We start from the raw sequence: 18,242 nt of genomic DNA on the forward strand, positions 1-18,242 counted from the left end.
TGGTTAATGTTTACCCTGCCTTAACACACCTGGTTCAACATCCGGGAGTCAGCAGGGCCTTTGTAAGAGTCTGGATGCTGTTAAAGAGAACACAGTTCCCTCATCCTGCAGTTCTGCATGTCTTCCAAGATCCTACCATGTTCTTCACCCCGGTGGAGCCGTACAACCCGGTCCGTAGCTTCTCAGGAGAAGTTCTCACTCAACCCAGTGATTTCACTGTTGATCGAGTGTTCATGGAAGCTCCGGCTTTACAGTCTTGACTGTGTTTTTCTGTTTCCCCTTTAAGCCGTTGGTACGTCGACTTGAGGCCTGCTCTGTCTGCATCTTATCATCTACAGTGGAACAGACAAGCAGATCAGTACAAGATGCTATTCCAAGAGTGTGCGCATGAACGTGAATTAGTGTTACTGTGCACATACCGCCGATGTCTGGTTGGTTGTGCGTGTAGATAGCAGCAATGCTGAATACACAGAACACAGTGAAGGCTATGAAGATGAACACCAGCTCCAAGCCTGAGAATGGAATCTCCATAACACACACACCCTACACACCAAAGACATTCAGAAGTAGGTGGAAAATTATATTTAACAACCAATGACCAAAACATGGCAACATTTAAAGGGCCAGTATTATGCATAACCTTATTTTCCCCCACTTTACCACTCAGTCCCCAGTCCATAGAGTGAACATATGGAAATTAAGTTGCAAATATGGGCTGTTTTGGTTTATGTGTTTTTGTGATGTCATAAAATACTACATTTACATATTTCACCTATTCAGCCTACTGTGGTATAGCTCAGCTCATTCAAGCTCAAGGCAGCCATTCAGAACAAAGGCTATCTAAAATATAATATTCTTAAAGGGACAGTAACAGAAACAGGAAGAAAGAGAGGATGTAAATGCTGTGAAGGAGGGAATTAGGAATACATACATTTGGTCAATATTCCCTTGTCTTGACTATGCCAATAAGAGTATTGCCCATAGACTCTTATTGGCATAGTCAACCAGACCAGGAATCAAACCCCTTTTCCTCCTCTTCCACAGTGTTATCAGTTGTGCCACACCAACCACTAAAACTATCCTTAAAAATGCCCCTTGTCTGCAAAACAAGACAAGACTAAACCCTCAGGACCTTTTTACCGAACATAATGTGGTATTAGATTGGAATCACAAACAAGTCAACAGTAAAAAATGTAAAACTAAATATTATATATTAATATTTTCCGCCATAATTTGCAAGAGAGAGAAATCTTTTACCTTCAGCCTCAGAGATCTTCAGGTATGATGCTGTCAAGTACAGTAAGGACGGCATTGCATGCCTCAAGCTTCTCCTCGGACCAGTCAAAGTCCTCTAACAGCACTCCATAAACCACGTCATCACTTAACACACACTCACTGCCTGCTGCCTACAAAACACCTTTCACTCACACACCTTTACCAACTTGCTCTTACACAAACAGGCAAGCATGTGTATAATCAGGAGCGAATATGCGGAGCACCTGAGGTCATAAAAGTTCTGTGAAGAATGGAGGCCAAAGCAAGCCTTTCCGGATTTGGATGAGCTGTACAGAAACCCACACTGAACCCAAAGGGTTCCGGTCCCTGGGGATCACTTCATAGACATCCAGTAGTGCTTCGAATTCTGCCATGCTTCACTCTTCCCCTCCACACGGTGGGTTTCATTGAAACAGTGAATGTGTGAGTTGGAGGCTCACACGATGAGTGGTTCTTGAAGCTCTTCTCCTTCTTTAGAGTCTGAAAAAAGAGGGAGCACATTACTGGGAAACCGGTTGGACGTGTTTGCTTAGGTTCCAGGTGGGACCGGCAATTCATAGCTGGTTTGCTTTCCATATCTGCTTGACGTCAGCCTTTTTAATCCCTTTTGTGTTCTGCTGTCATGATTTCTGGACTATGGTGTTTGTAGTATGTAGGAAATTTCTGCAGTTCCACCTTAGACATGTGACTGTTGAGCTGTACAGCTTCAGTCTGAGAACTACAGGTTTGTGGGATGCATGATATTTCTGATGTTGCAGAATTTATTGACATCCCCCATTAACCTATTATGGATTATACCTGAAACCAGCATAAAAACTTCATAATTTAAGCTAAAGTAACTTTAAATAATGTTGATACCGTGCAACTGCTCCAACAAAGTAGTAGCCTAACTGCTAGGAATATAAACAGTACCCCCTACAGTTGTCTCGTGTTCATCCCAGCATTTCCAATCCATATAAAACAAATAGTGATCTAATAAAGCAATAATAAAGGGTGGTGCGCTATGGACATTGCTGAAGCAACATGGTGTGATCTAACGTATCATAAAAATAAAAAAGTATCTAATCAAAAAGATGAACTAAGCAACCTGTGCTCACCACATTGACTGAAGATGTCTCAGGATATCTATAATAGACAAAGGTCAGATACTTCCTTTTTAATGTCTGGATATACTCTGGCTTCTTCTTTCTTTATTTGCAGTCCCTACCTTCTAGCTCTACCTAGATTTCAGCTCGCCTTTTCCATGAACTGTAACCCCTAACCCTTAGTTGGTGGTCAGTGTCTGATGGTGGACCACTATCAATCTAGCAGTGACACTGAGCTGTGTAAAAACCCCAGGAACACCGATACGCTTGTTACCGCAGACACACACTACACCATGCCACTAGCGTAGTGGTGTCACTGCTATTTTGAAATTGGTCCACCACCCAGTTGTGTCTGGGCAACTGTGTCTGTCCTGTGGTCAGAAACTCACCAGTGATGAAAGTGCAGAAGTGGTTGACTAATAAAAATTTGCCCATGTAACGCATTACACATCACTATAACACACAGGTGGAGCTTTTAAAGTGGCAAGAGAGTGGAAGTACAAAATAGGTGTTTCTAGGAAAGTAAACTGGGAGTGTACACTGATCGGCCTTAACATTAAAACCAAGATCTTGAATTACGTAGGGTCTCCTCGTGGTGCCATAACAGCTCTAACCTCAGACCTCGGGAGATAATCTGTAGTATCTGGCACCAAGATGTTAGCAGCAGATCCATTAAGTCCTGTAAGTTGTGAGGTGGGGCCTCCACGGATCACATCCGTGAGCCTTGGGCACTCTAGACCTAGACCTTGACATACTGGGAACCGTCCACAAGACCTGCCTGACTTTTTGGAGATGTTCTGGCCCAGTCGTCTAGAACATCACAGTTTGGTTCTTGTCAAAGTGGCTCAGATTCTTAAGCCTGCTTTAACACCTTAATCACCTGCTATTTCACTTGCTGTCTAATATATCCACACCCTTGACAGATGCCACTGCACTCAGATGGTTGGTGCATGTGTATATGTGAATGCATTTTGGCGTTACCTGTGGTACTGACGCATCTCTCGTGTATCATGCCATGCAGAGTGAACAGAGTGAAGACTAGCAGAGACAAAAGTATGACGTAGTACTCCAGCTCGGTGAAGGGAGAAGCCATCTGCTGCACACATGAACAAATACACACACATCATTATTTCTAGCCCTTAGTAGATTCAAGAAATGGCATACTGATGTAAGGTCTGGCTCAAAGCTGTTTCCAGAATCAGAAATACTTTATTTATCCCAGGAGGGAAATTACAGTAGTTATGGCTGCAAACGTTCGTATAAGAAAAAAAAAAAAAAAAAAAAAAATATATATATATATATATATATATATATATATAAACACACTATAAAACAAACACTATAAATAAACTATTTAATAAATAAAATGCATTTCAAAAAAGAGACAAAGAAAAACAAAAAATTGCGAAAAACTTGAAAATTGAAATGTAAATATATACAAATTATATGAATTTTATATAAATAAAATGTTTTAAGACTTTAAATAGTATGGCACAACAAGTAAAAACTAAACTTGCAAGGGTTAAACTCTACTGTTGAAATAATCAGTTCCATGATACAATACAAACAAGTGACGAACCGCCGTCGCATAGATACGAAATACCAAGACATGCTAATTTGGCTCCAGCACCAAACCATCAACGTTACACACAGTACTACGCACCTCCGCCGCAACACACAGATCTGAAACTGAGCTCTTACTGTCAGGACCAGAGAGACCAGAGAGCAGGAATATGCACGTTTAGGTGCTCACCCAGAGAGTCATATAAGCGAGTGTGTACCTGCCTGTGTCTCCACACTCTGTAGTGTAATATGATGAGGAGGTAAACTCAGCGCCGGGCTCATATTGCCAGCTGAGTTAAGATAATGAACGTTCTGCCTAGATACCTGCCGTTTAACACGCAGATACACGGCCGTATAACTGGACTGAATAATTACACAATCCCCAGCCGGACAGGGAGTGTGTGTTATTATCACAGCATGGGTCCATGTTTTGTGCTTGTGTGTTTACATCACATGCTCTGTCCCAGCTTGACTTGATCTGTTGAACCTGGTTACTATGTAATGCTAAGTTAATAATGGATTTTATTGGGTTAATGGCTATTGAAATGTAATCAGTACTTATAGTAATCATGTGTTCAACTACTACATCTGAATACTGACAGACGTATTTACTGGCGAAAAATGACCGTAAAAAGATGGTCTCTGGTGTAACATAGACAGTTTAACTGTGGCACTTTGGCAGTTCCCTTTTTTCTGAAACGCCTCATGAACAGGACTGTAAAGCCCCTTCGGTGCTATACAGAACCATTTTAACTAGAACCATCAACAGTTCCACCAATTTGAAGAAGCTTTAAACCAAGTAAAGAAATGGAAGAACCTTTGAATCAGGCAAAGAAACATTTAAGCCTTCACATGGTTCTTTAACGCATTGTGATAATATATAGAATCATTGTCATAACTAAAGAACCCTTGGAGAACCTTCTTTTTAAGAGTGTAGAATTGATGATGAGTGTGGTGGAGAGGTGGAGAACATTTTGACCTGGTCAGTGGTGCCCTCTTGTGGGTCAAAATGAGCCGCAAAGCCGACCGTAGTCTGTTTAAAATGCTGAACAGCAGCTGGGAATGTTGTTTCTGATATTCTGGCATCTTGCTTTCAGTAGGAGTTCTGGATACGTGTGAATACGCTGATCATGCATATTGCAAATTCTACTCTGCATTAGGTATAATAAGTATAAATGTAAGTATAATGAGTTGATGTCAGCCCCTGTCCAAATATGTGTGTGTTTCATGTCACACAGGCTCAGAAGGTGGAGCTCTGTAAAGGTTTTGAAAGGAAGGCCGATTGTAGACTGTTAGCAGACTGATATTTACAGGTACTGGTATGAGTTAAGGAAATTTCGTCAGTCACTTTCGTCAGACGACAACAGTGACTGACAAGAATTGGGTGGGAATTTGGATTTCTGTAATTGTTCAATCCTGGAGACTTTTTTGCAACACTTTGAAGAGGCCTGGCTAGCTCCTTCTTAATTGAAATAATTTCTTTCATGGCACAAAAAAAATACTCCACTACTCTGATTAGACCATTAATTTAACAGTAAAAATGACTGAAGGTTCTCTCACAGAGCCCAACTACAGGATGATAACAGTCGTAATCAGCCCAGGTTGAAGCATTAGTTGATGAAACAAGCTTGAAGCCAGTTACAGCACAGTCCTCATTATTATCATAATCGTTGGGCTCCCCCGGCCACCAGAATCTGAAACACACAGAGAAGCAGAATCTCCTCAGTGTTTCATATGAAGAGTTTCAGAGATCAGGCGTGAAAAACCATCAAAGCCAAAGATCAGTTCGGTGGTCTCTTACCCAGTGGTCAATGCTGAGCCATCCACCCATCTCCAGTGCCCCTCCTTCTCTTTATCCGTCAGGCCGATCCAAGCTTCAGTGCCTTTTAAGATTGCAGTGATGAACTCCTGTCGTTGTGGGAGAACAGTGTGAACAGATCATCTGAATCTGAACAACTGTGGTTAATTCTTCTCTCTCCAGAGTAAACCTGACCACAGACTTCAGACCAAAAACACCATTTCAGAGTGAAACAGCATCTTCTGCCCAAGCTGCAGTTGGTTTGTGCGTGTGTGATGTTCACCACTTCCTAAACTGGCATTATTGTGTCATTTGTTCTGAGAACTTCCTCTGATTGGACCTCAACATGTCACTGGGTGTGTTACGTTATGAAGCAGGTCTCCAGCAGCAGTGATTGAGAAAGATTGTGGTTTGATTTTGCAGAGCTCTTTCACTGTTTGAGGTAAACTGTCAGATTACTTTACTCCCAGTGTATTGAAGCCCCCTGAAGCCCCCTGAAGAGTATAGAACCAATTACACTTGAATTTAGGCTGTTTGGCCTTCATCATTAATATCGACTGGCTGTTTGTTTTGTATAAACACACAAACTTTGTAATTTGAGAGTTTGATAGATGGTCAAACTGTGAGCCACAAACACTGCTGTCTTTCTTTACTGATTTCAGGAAATCCCGAATAAGCAAAAGGGAACTCTGAGAATTGATGATGAGTATGGTGGAGAGGTGGAGAACGTAAACAGGGGAGAGGCTATCGAAGATTGTGTGGTTTTTACCTGGTCATTGGTGCCCTCTTGTTGGTCAAAATGAGGCAACGCAGAACGTAGTCTGTTTGAAATGCTGAAGAGCTGCTGGGAATGGGTTTCTGAACATGAAGGCCGAATGTAGACTGTTAGGAGACTGATGTATAGGTCAAGTAAGGTCAAAGTGTAATAAGCTAAAGGGAACTTCAAAACATGTCACTTTCAAACCCTAAACTGATTAATAATGATCTTCATTTATACACTAATAAAAAAACTGGAGAAAACAACCTGTTGAAACGGTAAAACATGACAGCAACAAATTTGGGAGAATATGGTCTTGGTACTGGGGAGCAGCTCCTCACCTTTAGACTCTGCTAGTTATGGGAACACGGGTTGCTACAGGATTCAGACCTCGTGACCGTGTCTTTCCCAGTACAACTGTTCACAGAAGAGGAGCTCAGACTGTGAATACTGTGCTTAAATCCAGATCTCTCTATTAGACCTTTTCGTAGCGGCCTTACTTGGGTCATTTCATGACATGCTCCACATTTGAAATCATGGCAAACCCAGGCAAAGTCTGTGAAATGTAGAATGTAAGAAATGTAAGTTTAATTATTCATATATATGAATAAATGTAAACTTACATTTCTTTAGTCATTTAAAGTTTACATTTTTTATTACTAAGTACATTTCACAGAGAACATTCATCAAAAGTTTTATTTGATAATTCACAAAACTTTTTTTATTTTAGACAAAACATCCAGTCTTTCTGTTCTGACGGCACTATTTCGGTTCACAAGGTTTTCAAGGCTGTTTAATTTTCTTTCATTTTTCATTTCTTTTAGCTTTATCTTCACACAGTAAATGACTTACTGCATAAATACAGACATTTCCCCATTAATTAAATGTACTAATTGATTATTAAAGACATGACATTTGTTTCCATCATACAAATCTATTTGTTTAGAAGGAGAAACAGTCATTTTCAGTTTAGTAAGAGAGAATAATAATAAAAATAATAATGAATAATAAAGAACAGCTTGCTCATGCAGTGAGTTACACTGTAAATCCCAACATGCTGTTTACTTGTGCTTGTTGGTTTGGACCTTTGGGCTCAACATCCTGCGCAGTTACATGATGGGTTACTGTAATAACTGACCATTACTGTGGTATCATTAAACATTACATTATTACATTTTAGAACATTTGATTGGTATATTTACATTATTAGCTGTAGCAGTCGCTCAAAAGTCTATCAGTTCAGTGCAGTTCTATGTTGTTTGAACCAAATGAGCGGTCTGACCAAACCTTAATTTACCTGACAACTGTAGTACATTTCTGATGAGTATTTACATAAGTAAGATATTCTGAGTTTATATGGAGGAATATGGAGTTCTACAATTGCTTATTTAATACAGACACCAATAGACATTAAATTAATATAGGAGTGAATTCTGTAACTCTTTTAAGCTTTTAAACATTATTTCAGCAGTAAAAATTACTCTTCACTTTAAGCTAAAGGTTCTCTCACAGAGCCCAACTACAGGATGCTGACAGGCATAATCAGCCCAGGTTGAAGCACTAGTTTTTGAAGCATGCTTGAAGCCAGTTACAGCACAGTCCTCTTTATTTTCAAAATCGTTGGGCTCCCCCGGCCACCAGAATCTGAAACACACAGAGAAGCAGAATCTCCTCAGTGTTTCATATGAAGAGTTTCAGAGATCAGGCGTGAAAAACCATCAAAGCCAAAGATCAGTTCGGTGGTCTCTTACCCAGTGGTCAATGTTGAGCCATCCACCCATCTCCAGTGCCCCTCCTTCTCTTTATCCGCCAGGCCGATCCAAGCTTCAGTGCCTTTTAAGATTGCAGTGATGAACTCCTGTTGTTGTGGGAGAACAGTGTGAACAGATCATCTGAATCTGAACAACTGTGGTTAATTCTTCTCTCTCCAGAGTAAACCTGACCACAGACTTCAGACCAAAAACACCATTTCAGAGTGAAACAGCATCTTCTGCCCAAGCAGCAGTTGGTTTGTGCGTGTGTGATGTTCACCACTTCCTAAACTGGCATTATTGTGTCATGTGTTCTGAGAACTTCCTCTGATTGGACCTCTAATCTGTATATTTTGATTTATTTGGTTTGATTTATTAAGTCACATAAGGCTGGTAATTTGCACCCCTGTCCCCCAGTCTGTCCCGCTGTCTCTCACCTGTTCCTCTCTACTGTTTATGATCACCAGGTCTCCTCCTCTGTCTTTGCAGTGCTGTTGGCTCGTGGACCAACTTCTTTTCTCAGAAGTGATGTAGTACAAGCTGGAGTTGAAATACCTCCATCCTGGTTTGTTGAGAGAAGTGAAAGATCTGTCAGGAGTGGAGTTCATGCATCTGTCTGCTCCACTGTTCTACTCCACCATAATATTCCACTAATTAACCTAAGGAATGATCACTTACCCAGTTCAGAAAGCAGACTTAGCAGTGCCTCTCTCTCCTTCTGGAACTGGACTGTCTTGGTGTAATTGGTCAATAACTGGTCTCTCTCTATGGTCAGGTTGGTGTAATTGGTCAATAACTGGTCTCTTTCTTTGGACAGGTTGGTGTAACTGGTCTGTAACTGGTCTCTCTCTGCAGTGACCATGATCCACAGCACTGTGATGGCAGCCAGCAGGAGAACACATAGCACCCCCAGACACACTCCAGCCAGTCTGCAGCTTCTGCTTCCTGCAGTGAGACTCTCTGGAGAGAATGTACGTAGAGAGACTTGAGCTTTAGTTATCTGATGTGTGTTTAGCTCCAGTTTGATAATAGAGAGTTTACCTCGTTTTCTACCCAATTTGGAAGGCCAGTTACCCAATCCCCATTCATGTGACCTCCCCCTATCACTAGCAATGCCCTCAACACTAAGAGGGTAAAGACTTGCACGCGTCTCCTCCGACTCATGTGACCCTGGCCACCTCCTCTTTTCGACCTGTTGCAGATGCAGCATCGCTAGGTAGTCAGTTCTGATACAACAGCTAACAGACGCCTGTGCTGACCAGCATCACACTGGGAGTGATGTGAGGAGGACGTGCCATCAGTCTACCCCTGAGAGAACAAGGCCAATTGTGCTTTCTCAGACTCTGCCTGATGATGACAAGCAGGTTTCAACAACACCATATTCTCCCAAAGTTGTTGTTGTGTTTTTCTGTTTCTCCAGCTTTTGCTAGTGGGCTTGGTGTAGGTACATTTTTGGCGGCGTAAATCTAACAAGTCTAGACTATTATAATCAGTTTAGGTTTTAAAGCAACATGTTTTGAAGTTCCCTTTTGTTTATTCTGGATTTCCTTTTCAGTGAAGAGACAGCAGTGTTTGAGGCTCATGGTTTGTTCATCTATCGAACTCTCATTATTCAACTATGCTTGGAAAACAGTTTGACATTCTAGAGACACTGTGAAGTTTGGATGGAGGACCAGGCCTGAAGCTCCACCTCCTTCCAATCTAATGTCCTGTATATTTTCATCTCTACCTTCTGTGTCTTATGAGGTTTATGCATGCAGTCCCCTCTCTTAGTCCTGTCTCTTTACATTAAGGTATGTTCCTGCCTTCTGACACAAAGGAAGACCAGTCCACAGGTTCTCAGGGTTCTCTCCCCTCTGGATCTGGTCTGAACCCCAGCTGAGCTGTGCTGTCATCTGGGTTGCCGAAGCTAAAAATACATGAGTGAAAGAAAAGGAGGAGGACTTGTGGTGCTACCTGTTTGCTGTACTTGAGGAATCCTCCCTTTGTGTAAGTCTTTAGTGTCTGTGTTGGGAGCTTAATCTGTCGCAGCTTCCGGGCACTCATAGAAAACCACCACTGTCTAAACAGTATCTACTGTACAAGCTTCTGCATTCTCATAGATATCCACACACTTCTTCATTTCATACCCTCTCCTCAGCTTCTTCATGCAGATTTCAAATGCTCTGAGATTCTAATCTACATCTCTAATCCAGCTTTTCTGCTCCTCTGACTGAGGACACTACTCTTTGCTAGTTGCTGTGTAATGACCGCTGTGCAGTTTGTATTTTGTGGGCTGTAAAATAAGAAAATCACCTCCCTGATGTCGTGGAACTGTGAATGCAGCTCTCACGCTTTCTCTTGCTTTGACTTCACTCTTTTACAGTACTAGAAGTACAGTCCTAGAATTAGACAAATAAGAACTAATAAATATTACTGTGCTTTCTTTGAATATTGGCTCATGCTTTTTATGATTTATGCATGAATATTTCTGTATTGTGATCATGCATGCAGAAGGCTCCATATTAAAGGGGCTTTAGAAGGTCAAAGTGTATTCGTCTTGAAATAGTTGAATAATAAGAGTTTGGTATGTGGAAGTGACAAACCCTGAACCTCAACCACTGTAAAATAAAACCCAGCCGATCCAAAAGATTCCAAAACCCCCAAACTGTTACATCACAGTCTTGACGTGTAATACTTACACCCCCTAACACTAGCCTTTTAGTAGGGGCAATAGGGGTAACTATTGGATTAACAAGGATTTATTAATATGCAACACTTTCATATACTCATAATTATATAACAGAAATGACATGAAATTATCAAATGGTTGAAATTTGGACCATTCTGCAAAACTGGCTAAAAAAAAATTTTATTCTTCTTAAATCTTTGCTCTTATGTTCACTAAACCACACCTAAGGTTCACATATCTAGTAAAAGTACAGTCAGTCTTCATATTGTTCATATTTATATTCATATTGTTGCTGTTACTGTTTTACGACCATGCTGAGGCTCCCCCTCCTTCCAATCCAGTGCCCTATAAAGTTTCACCTCTACCTTCCAATTCCAGACCCCCCAAAACAAACAAAAAAAGACATGTTACATTTACACCCCCTAACATTAGCCTGTTACCACCTCTTCTCCACATCGTCCATCAACTGGGTTTGAGGTTTCCAGTCTATATGGTCAGCTGGAAAATCAGTAATCAGTTCAGAGTGAAAGAAAAGCAGGACTTGTGGTGCTACCTGTTGTCTGTACTTGCTGGATCCTCCTTTTGTTGGTGTTCCTGATCTCATGACTTGCCGCAGCAGCCGGACACTCGTAGAAAACCACCACCGTCTCCACATTACTGACTATTAGAGCGTCTGCATTCTCATAGACATCCACACCCTTCTTCACTATATAGCGTCTGTCCAGCGTCTCCATACAGACCTCATCATTAGAAAGACTCTGAGACATCTCTGATCTATAAAAGGCTGAAACACTGAATTGCTGCGTCTGTGTCTCAGGGCATCACGCTCGGCTCGCTGCTAGTTTGCTGTGTGATATTAACTGTGCAGGGGTTTCCTTGTAGGCTGTGAAAAATGGAAGCGGTAGATAAACTTAGACTAGTGGTTGAAGTGTGAATGCAGTTCTCATGCTGCTTATGAACACATCTGACAGAGCTGTCAAACGGGCCAAGTCCAGACCATCAAAACTGTTACATCACAGTCTTGACTCATTACATTTACTCCCCCTAACATTAACCTGTTACCACCTCTTCTCTACATCGTCCCATTTCCCCTGATCATTTTCCCAGACATAAGCAGCTCCTCCCATTCTGATTTGCACTGCATTGTGGGATAACAGTGTACATTGTAACCACACTCTGTAATGGTAGCACTAGTGAGGTTTGAATCCAGGCCTCCTGGGTACAAATCAGGGGCCCTGTCGGTTGAGCTACCAATGGAAGTTAGGATAAGACCTAAAGGCCTAGCAGTCAAGAAGTGGAACAGAAAATTGGAGTGAATTAATATTTGATAATTAATAATTGAACCCAGGTCCCCGAAAACAGTGGCCAGGTACTTTACCACTGAGCCACAGCAGCTTTCAGAAGCCCCTGAAGGGCAGACTAAAAGAGGTGCAGAAGGAATTAGGCTGCTCAGATCCACCTGTTTTAGGGGAGAGTTTGAGCAGGAAAACAGAACAAGTGATGCCAGGCGAGACTGTCTGCCTTCTTAATGACTTAATGACTCCCAAACTAAACATTAGTAAAGAACAAGAAGCAGTAAACTGAGAGACGGGGAGGAAGAAGCCTCACTGCCTTCTTAGGAACGGGAACTGAAATGAAGGGAAGTGTGAGGCCTAATCTTCCTAACCTTCAAAGATTAACCACCAAATTACCATCTGACCTTTGCAAACACTCTGCATCCACTCTGACTGTTTCTCAGGGATATATCCAGCTCACCAGATGCTGAGAGTTAGGTCTGCTTGCCAGTCTACCGCTGTCCTCTGGTAGCTAGAATTGGTCTGGTACCCTGACCAATCCTTACCCACTCAAAAACCAACCGGGTCTGAGTGTGTATATTTGAGTAAACTCAACTTTGACATTTTTATCTATATTCTACAATTCTAAACATTCTATCAAAATCTAGTTAGTATTAGTAATTACTTCACTGTTGGGACGCTAACTAGATCAGACTGTATCAGACTTCTTCATAACTGCACCACATTTGAAGTCATGGCGAACCCTGGTAAAGTATCAGTGTCGGGACTGTGGTGATTTATCCTCAGCAAGGGCAGCTCCAATCATTTCTAGTGGTATTTAAATGTAGAGCCAGCAGATCTTTGTTTATTCTTATGGATGAATACATTTCTAAGTCAGAATCAAAAGATATTATGTGAGTAATTTCAAAGTGGAGAAAGTCCCTGAAAGTATATTACATCACTGGCAGTGTGGTACTTGTAACACAGCATATAGAGGCCCTTAGAGGCTGGAAATTAGCATTATGATGATGCCATGTAAATTCCATGAATTGATGAAATAGTTCATAATTGAACTTTACATTTTTAAAATGTTTTTTTTCTTCCTAGATCTTTGTTTGAATGTATATTGAACCGTATCTAAGGTACAGATTATTCATTATTAGTCATTATTATGTTTTATATTGTTTTTAACTGTTTTAACTGTTTATCCTCTCCTCTCTTGCTACTGAAACATGATAAAAGGATAATATTATTCTGTTAATATTCTGATTGCACCTCTCCCCCTAAAGATAAAAAAAAACACGTTACTGTGGCATCATTAAACATTACATTATTACATTTTATAACATTTTTATAACATTTGGATGGTATATTAACATTATTAGCTGTAGCAGATCTTCGTCCGTTCAGTGCAGTTCTGTGTTGTTTAAGCCAAATGAGCGTTCCGAAATATAGACCACAAAGTAGAACAGCTAGTATCAGCTCCATAAAACTGATGTAGATTTTATTTCTGATGAGTTTTTACATAAAGATATTCTGAGTTTATATGGAGGAATATGGAGTTCTACAATTGTTTATTTAATACAGACACCAATAAAGATTACATTAATATAGGAGTGAATTCTGTAACTCTGTAGTCATCAGTTACAGATTAAAATGAACCTTTCCTGCTATTAAAAACTCCTTTTAAACATTATTTCAACAGTAAATATTACTCTTTATTTTAATCTAAAGGTTCTCTCACAGAGCCCAACTACAGGATGATGACAGTCGTAATCAGCCCAGGTTGAAGCATTAGTTGATGAAACATGCTTGAAGCCAGTTACAGCACAGTCCTCTTTATTTTCAAAATTGTTGGGCTCCCCCGGCCACCAGAATCTGAAACACACAGAGAAGCAGAATCTCCTCAGTGTTTCATATGAAGAGTTTCAGAGATCAGGCGTGAAAAACCATCAAAGCCAAAGATCAGTTCGGTGGTCTCTTACCCAGTGGTCAATGCTGAGCCATCCACCCATCTCCAGTGCCCCTCCTTCTCTTCATCCGTCAGGCCGATCCAAGCTTCAGTGCCTTTTAAGATTGCAGTGATGAACTCCTGTCGTTGTGGGAGAACAGTGTGAACAGATCATCTGAATCTGAACAACTGTGGTTAATTCTTCTCTCTCCAGAGTAAACCTGACCACAGACTTCAGACCAAAAACACCATTTCAGAGTGAAACAGCATCTTCTGCCCAAGCAGCAGTTGGTTTGTGCGTGTGTGATGTTCACCACTTCCTAAACTGGCATTATTGTGTCATGTGTTCTGAGAACTTCCTCTGATTGGACCTCTAATCTGTATATTTTGATTTATTTGGTTTGATTTATTAAGTCACATAAGGCTGGTAATTTACACCCCTGTCCCCCAGTCTTTCCCGCTGTCTCTCACCTGTTCCTCTCTACTGTTTATGATCACCAGGTCTCCTCCTTTGTCTTTGCAGTGCTGTTGGCTCTTAAACCAAGTGTTATTCTCAGAAGTGATGTAGTACAAGCTGGAGTTGAAATACCTCCATCCTGGTTTGTTAAGAGAAGTGAAAGATCTGTCAGGAGTGGAGTTCATGCATCTGTCTGCTCCACTGTTCTACTCCACCATAATATTCCACTAATTAACCTAAGGAATGATCACTTACCCAGTTCAGAAAGCAGACTGTGCAGTACCTCTCTCTCCTTCTGGAACTGGACTGTCTTGGTGTAATTGGTCAGTAACTGGTCTCTCTCTTTGGACAGGTTGGTGTAACTGGTCTGTAACTGGTCTCTCTCTATGGACAGGTTGGTGTAATTGGTCAATAACTGGTCTCTCTCTATGGTCAGGTTGGTGTAATTGGTCAATAACTGGTCTCTCTCTTTGGTCAAGTTGGTGTTACTGGTCAGTAACTGGTCTCTCTCTGCAGTGACCATGATCCACAGCACTGTGATGGCAGCCAGCAGGAGAACACATAGCACCCCCAGACACACTCCAGCCAGTCTGCAGCTTCTGCTTCCTGCAGTGAGACTCTCTGGAGAGAATGTACGTAGAGAGACCTGAGCTTTAGTTATCTGATGTGTGTTTAGCTCCAGTTTGATAATAGAGAGTTTACCCCGTTTTCTACCCAATTTGGAAGGCCAGTTACCCAATCCCCATTCATGTGACCTCCCCCTATCACTAGCAATGCCCTCAACACTAAGAGGGTAAAGACTTGCACACGTCTCCTCAGACTCATGTGACCCTGGCCACCTCCTCTTTTCGACCTGTTGCTGATGCAGCATCGCTAGGTAGTCAGTTCTGATACAACAGCTAACAGACCCCTGTGCTGACCAGCATCACACTGGGAGTGATGTGAGGAGGACGTGCCATCAGTCTACCCCTGAGAGAACAAGGCCAATTGTGCTTTCTCAGACTCTGCCTGATGATGACAAGCAGGTTTCAACAACACCATATTCTCCCAAAGTTGTTGTTGTGTTTTTCTGTTTCTCCAGCTTTTGCTAGTGGGCTTGGTGTAGGTACATTTTTGGCGGCGTAAATCTAACAAGTCTAGACTATTATAATCAGTTTAGGTTTTAAAGCAACATGTTTTGAAGTTCCCTTTTGTTTATTCTGGTTTTCCTTTTCAGTGAAGAGACAGCAGTGTTTGAGGCTCATGGTTTGTCCATCTATCGAACTCTCATTATTCAACTATGCTCGGAAAACAGTTTGACATTCTAGAGACACTGTGAAGTTTGGATGGAGGACCAGGCCTGAAGCTCCTCCTCCTTCCAATCTAATGTCCTGTATATTTTCATCTCTACCTTCTGTGTCTTATGAGGTTTATGCATGCAGTCCCCTCTCTTAGTCCTGTCTCTTTACATTAAGGTATGTTCCTGCCTTCTGACACAAAGGAAGACCAGTCCACAGGTTCTCAGGGTTCTCTCCCCTCTGGATCTGGTCTGAACCCCAGCTGAGCTGTGCTGTCATCTGGGTTGCCGAAGCTAAAAATACATAAGAGTGAAAGAAGAGGAGGAGGACTTGTGGTGCTACCTGTTTGCTGTACTTGAGGAATCCTCCCTTTGTGTAAGTCTTTAGTGTCTGTGTTGGGAGCTTAATCTGTCCCAGCTTCCGGGCACTCATAGAAAACCACCACTGTCTAAACAGTATCTACTGTACAAGCTTCTGCATTCTCATAGATATCCACACACTTCTTTATTTCATACCCTCTCCTCAGCTTCTTCATGCAGATTTCAAATGCTCTGAGATTCTAATCTACATCTCTAATCCAGCTTTTCTGCTCCTCTGAATGAGGACACTACTCTTTGCTAGTTGCTGTGTAATGACCGCTGTGCAGTTTGTATTTTGTGGGCTGTAAAATAAGGAAATCACCTCCCTGATGTGGTGGAACTGTGAATGCAGCTCTCACGCTTTCTCTTGCTTTGACTTCACTCTTTTACAGTACTAGAAGTACAGTCCTAGAATTAGACAAATAAGAACTAATAAATATTACTGTGCTTTCTTTGAATATTGGCTCATGCTTTTTATGATTTATGCATGAATATTTCTGTATTGTGATCATGCATGCAGAAGGCTCCATATTAAAGGGGCTTTAGAAGGTCAAAGTGTATTCGTCTTGAAATAGTTGAATAATAAGAGTTTGGTATGTGGAAGTGACAAACCCTGAACCTCAACCACTGTAAAATAAAACCCAGCCGATCCAAAAGATTCCAAAACCCCCAAACTGTTACATCACAGTCTTGATGTGTAATACTTACACCCCCTAACACTAGCCTTTTAGTAGGGGCAATAGGGGTAACTATTGGATTAACAAGGATTTATTAATATGCAACACTTTCATATACTCATAATTATATAACAGAAATGACATGAAATTATCAAATGGTTGAAATTTGGACCATTCTGCAAAACTGGCTAAAAAAATATGTTATTCTTCTTAAATCTTTGCTCTTATGTTCACTAAACCACACCTAAGGTTCACATATCTAGTAAAAGTACAGTCAGTCTTCATATTGTTCATATTTATATTCATATTGTTGCTGTTACTGTTTTACGACCATGCTGAGGCTCCTCCTCCTTCCAATCCAGTGCCCTATAAAGTTTCACCTCTACCTTCCAATTCCAGACCCCCCAAAACAAACAAAAAAAGACATGTTACATTTACACCCCCTAACATTAGCCTGTTACCACCTCTTCTCCACATCGTCCATCAACTGGGTTTGAGGTTTACAGTCTATATGGTCAGCTGGAAAATCAGTAATCAGTTCAGAGTGAAAGAAAAGCAGGACTTGTGGTGCTACCTGTTGTCTGTACTTGCTGGATCCTCCTTTTGTTGGTGTTCCTGATCTCATGACTTGCCGCAGCAGCCGGACACTCGTAGAAAACCACCACCGTCTCCACATTACTGACTATTAGAGCGTCTGCATTCTCATAGACATCCACACCCTTCTTCACTATATAGCGTCTGTCCAGCGTCTCCATACAGACCTCATCATTAGAAAGACTCTGAGACATCTCTGATCTATAAAAGGCTGAAACACTGAATTGCTGCGTCTGTGTCTCAGGGCATCACGCTCGGCTCGCTGCTAGTTTGCTGTGTGATATTAACTGTGCAGGGGTTTCCTTGTAGGCTGTGAAAAATGGAAGCGGTAGATAAACTTAGACTAGTGGTTGAAGTGCGAATGCAGTTCTCATGCTGCTTATGAACACATCTGACAGAGCTGTCAAACGGGCCAAGTCCAGACCATCAAAACTGTTACATCACAGTCTTGACTCATTACATTTACTCCCCCTAACATTAACCTGTTACCACCTCTTCTCTACATCGTCCCATTTCCCCTGATCATTTTCCCAGACATAAGCAGCTCCTCCCATTCTGATTTGCACTGCATTGTGGGATAACAGTGTACATTGTAACCACACTCTGTAATGGTAGCACTAGTGAGGTTGGAATCCAGGCCTCCTGGGTACAAATCAGGGGCCCTGTCGGTTGAGCTACCAATGGAAGTTAGGATAAGACCTAAAGGCCTAGCAGTCAAGAAGTGGAACAGAAAATTGGAGTGAATTAATATTT

At 41.4% G+C, this 18,242-nt stretch overlaps 1 protein-coding gene across 1 annotated transcript; it reads right to left on the reverse strand.

Moving 5' to 3' along the window:
* Nucleotides 1-13,791: 13,791 nt before the first annotated feature.
* On the reverse strand, nucleotides 13,792-17,683 carry LOC140546675 (uncharacterized). The gene is made up of 5 exons (XM_072670058.1): nucleotides 17,470-17,683; nucleotides 14,838-15,203; nucleotides 14,597-14,721; nucleotides 14,160-14,266; nucleotides 13,792-14,052 (listed from the first exon to the last, which is right to left on the reverse strand). Exons 1-5 carry the CDS (start codon nucleotides 17,681-17,683, stop codon nucleotides 13,893-13,895), a joined length of 972 nt encoding a protein of 323 aa, XP_072526159.1. The 3' UTR covers nucleotides 13,792-13,892.
* Between the last annotated feature and the right edge of the window lie 559 nt (nucleotides 17,684-18,242).

Source organism: Salminus brasiliensis, chromosome 24 (genome assembly GCF_030463535.1).
Source record: "Salminus brasiliensis chromosome 24, fSalBra1.hap2, whole genome shotgun sequence".
Taxonomy (NCBI): Eukaryota; Metazoa; Chordata; class Actinopteri; order Characiformes; family Bryconidae; genus Salminus; species Salminus brasiliensis.

Bases quoted from the DNA above. Each gene is read 5' to 3' on its own strand.
- LOC140546675 (XM_072670058.1), bottom strand. From the start codon at position 17,683: ATGTCTCAGAGTCTTTCTAATGATGAGGTCTGTATGGAGACGCTGGAC. The intron at 15,204-17,469 runs GTAGCACCACAA...CATTCTCTCCAG, and splicing joins CCAGCAAGTACAGACAACAG to AGAGTCTCACTGCAGGAAGC. The intron at 14,053-14,159 runs GTAAGAGACCAC...TGTGTGTTTCAG, and splicing joins GGCTCAGCATTGACCACTGG to ATTCTGGTGGCCGGGGGAGC.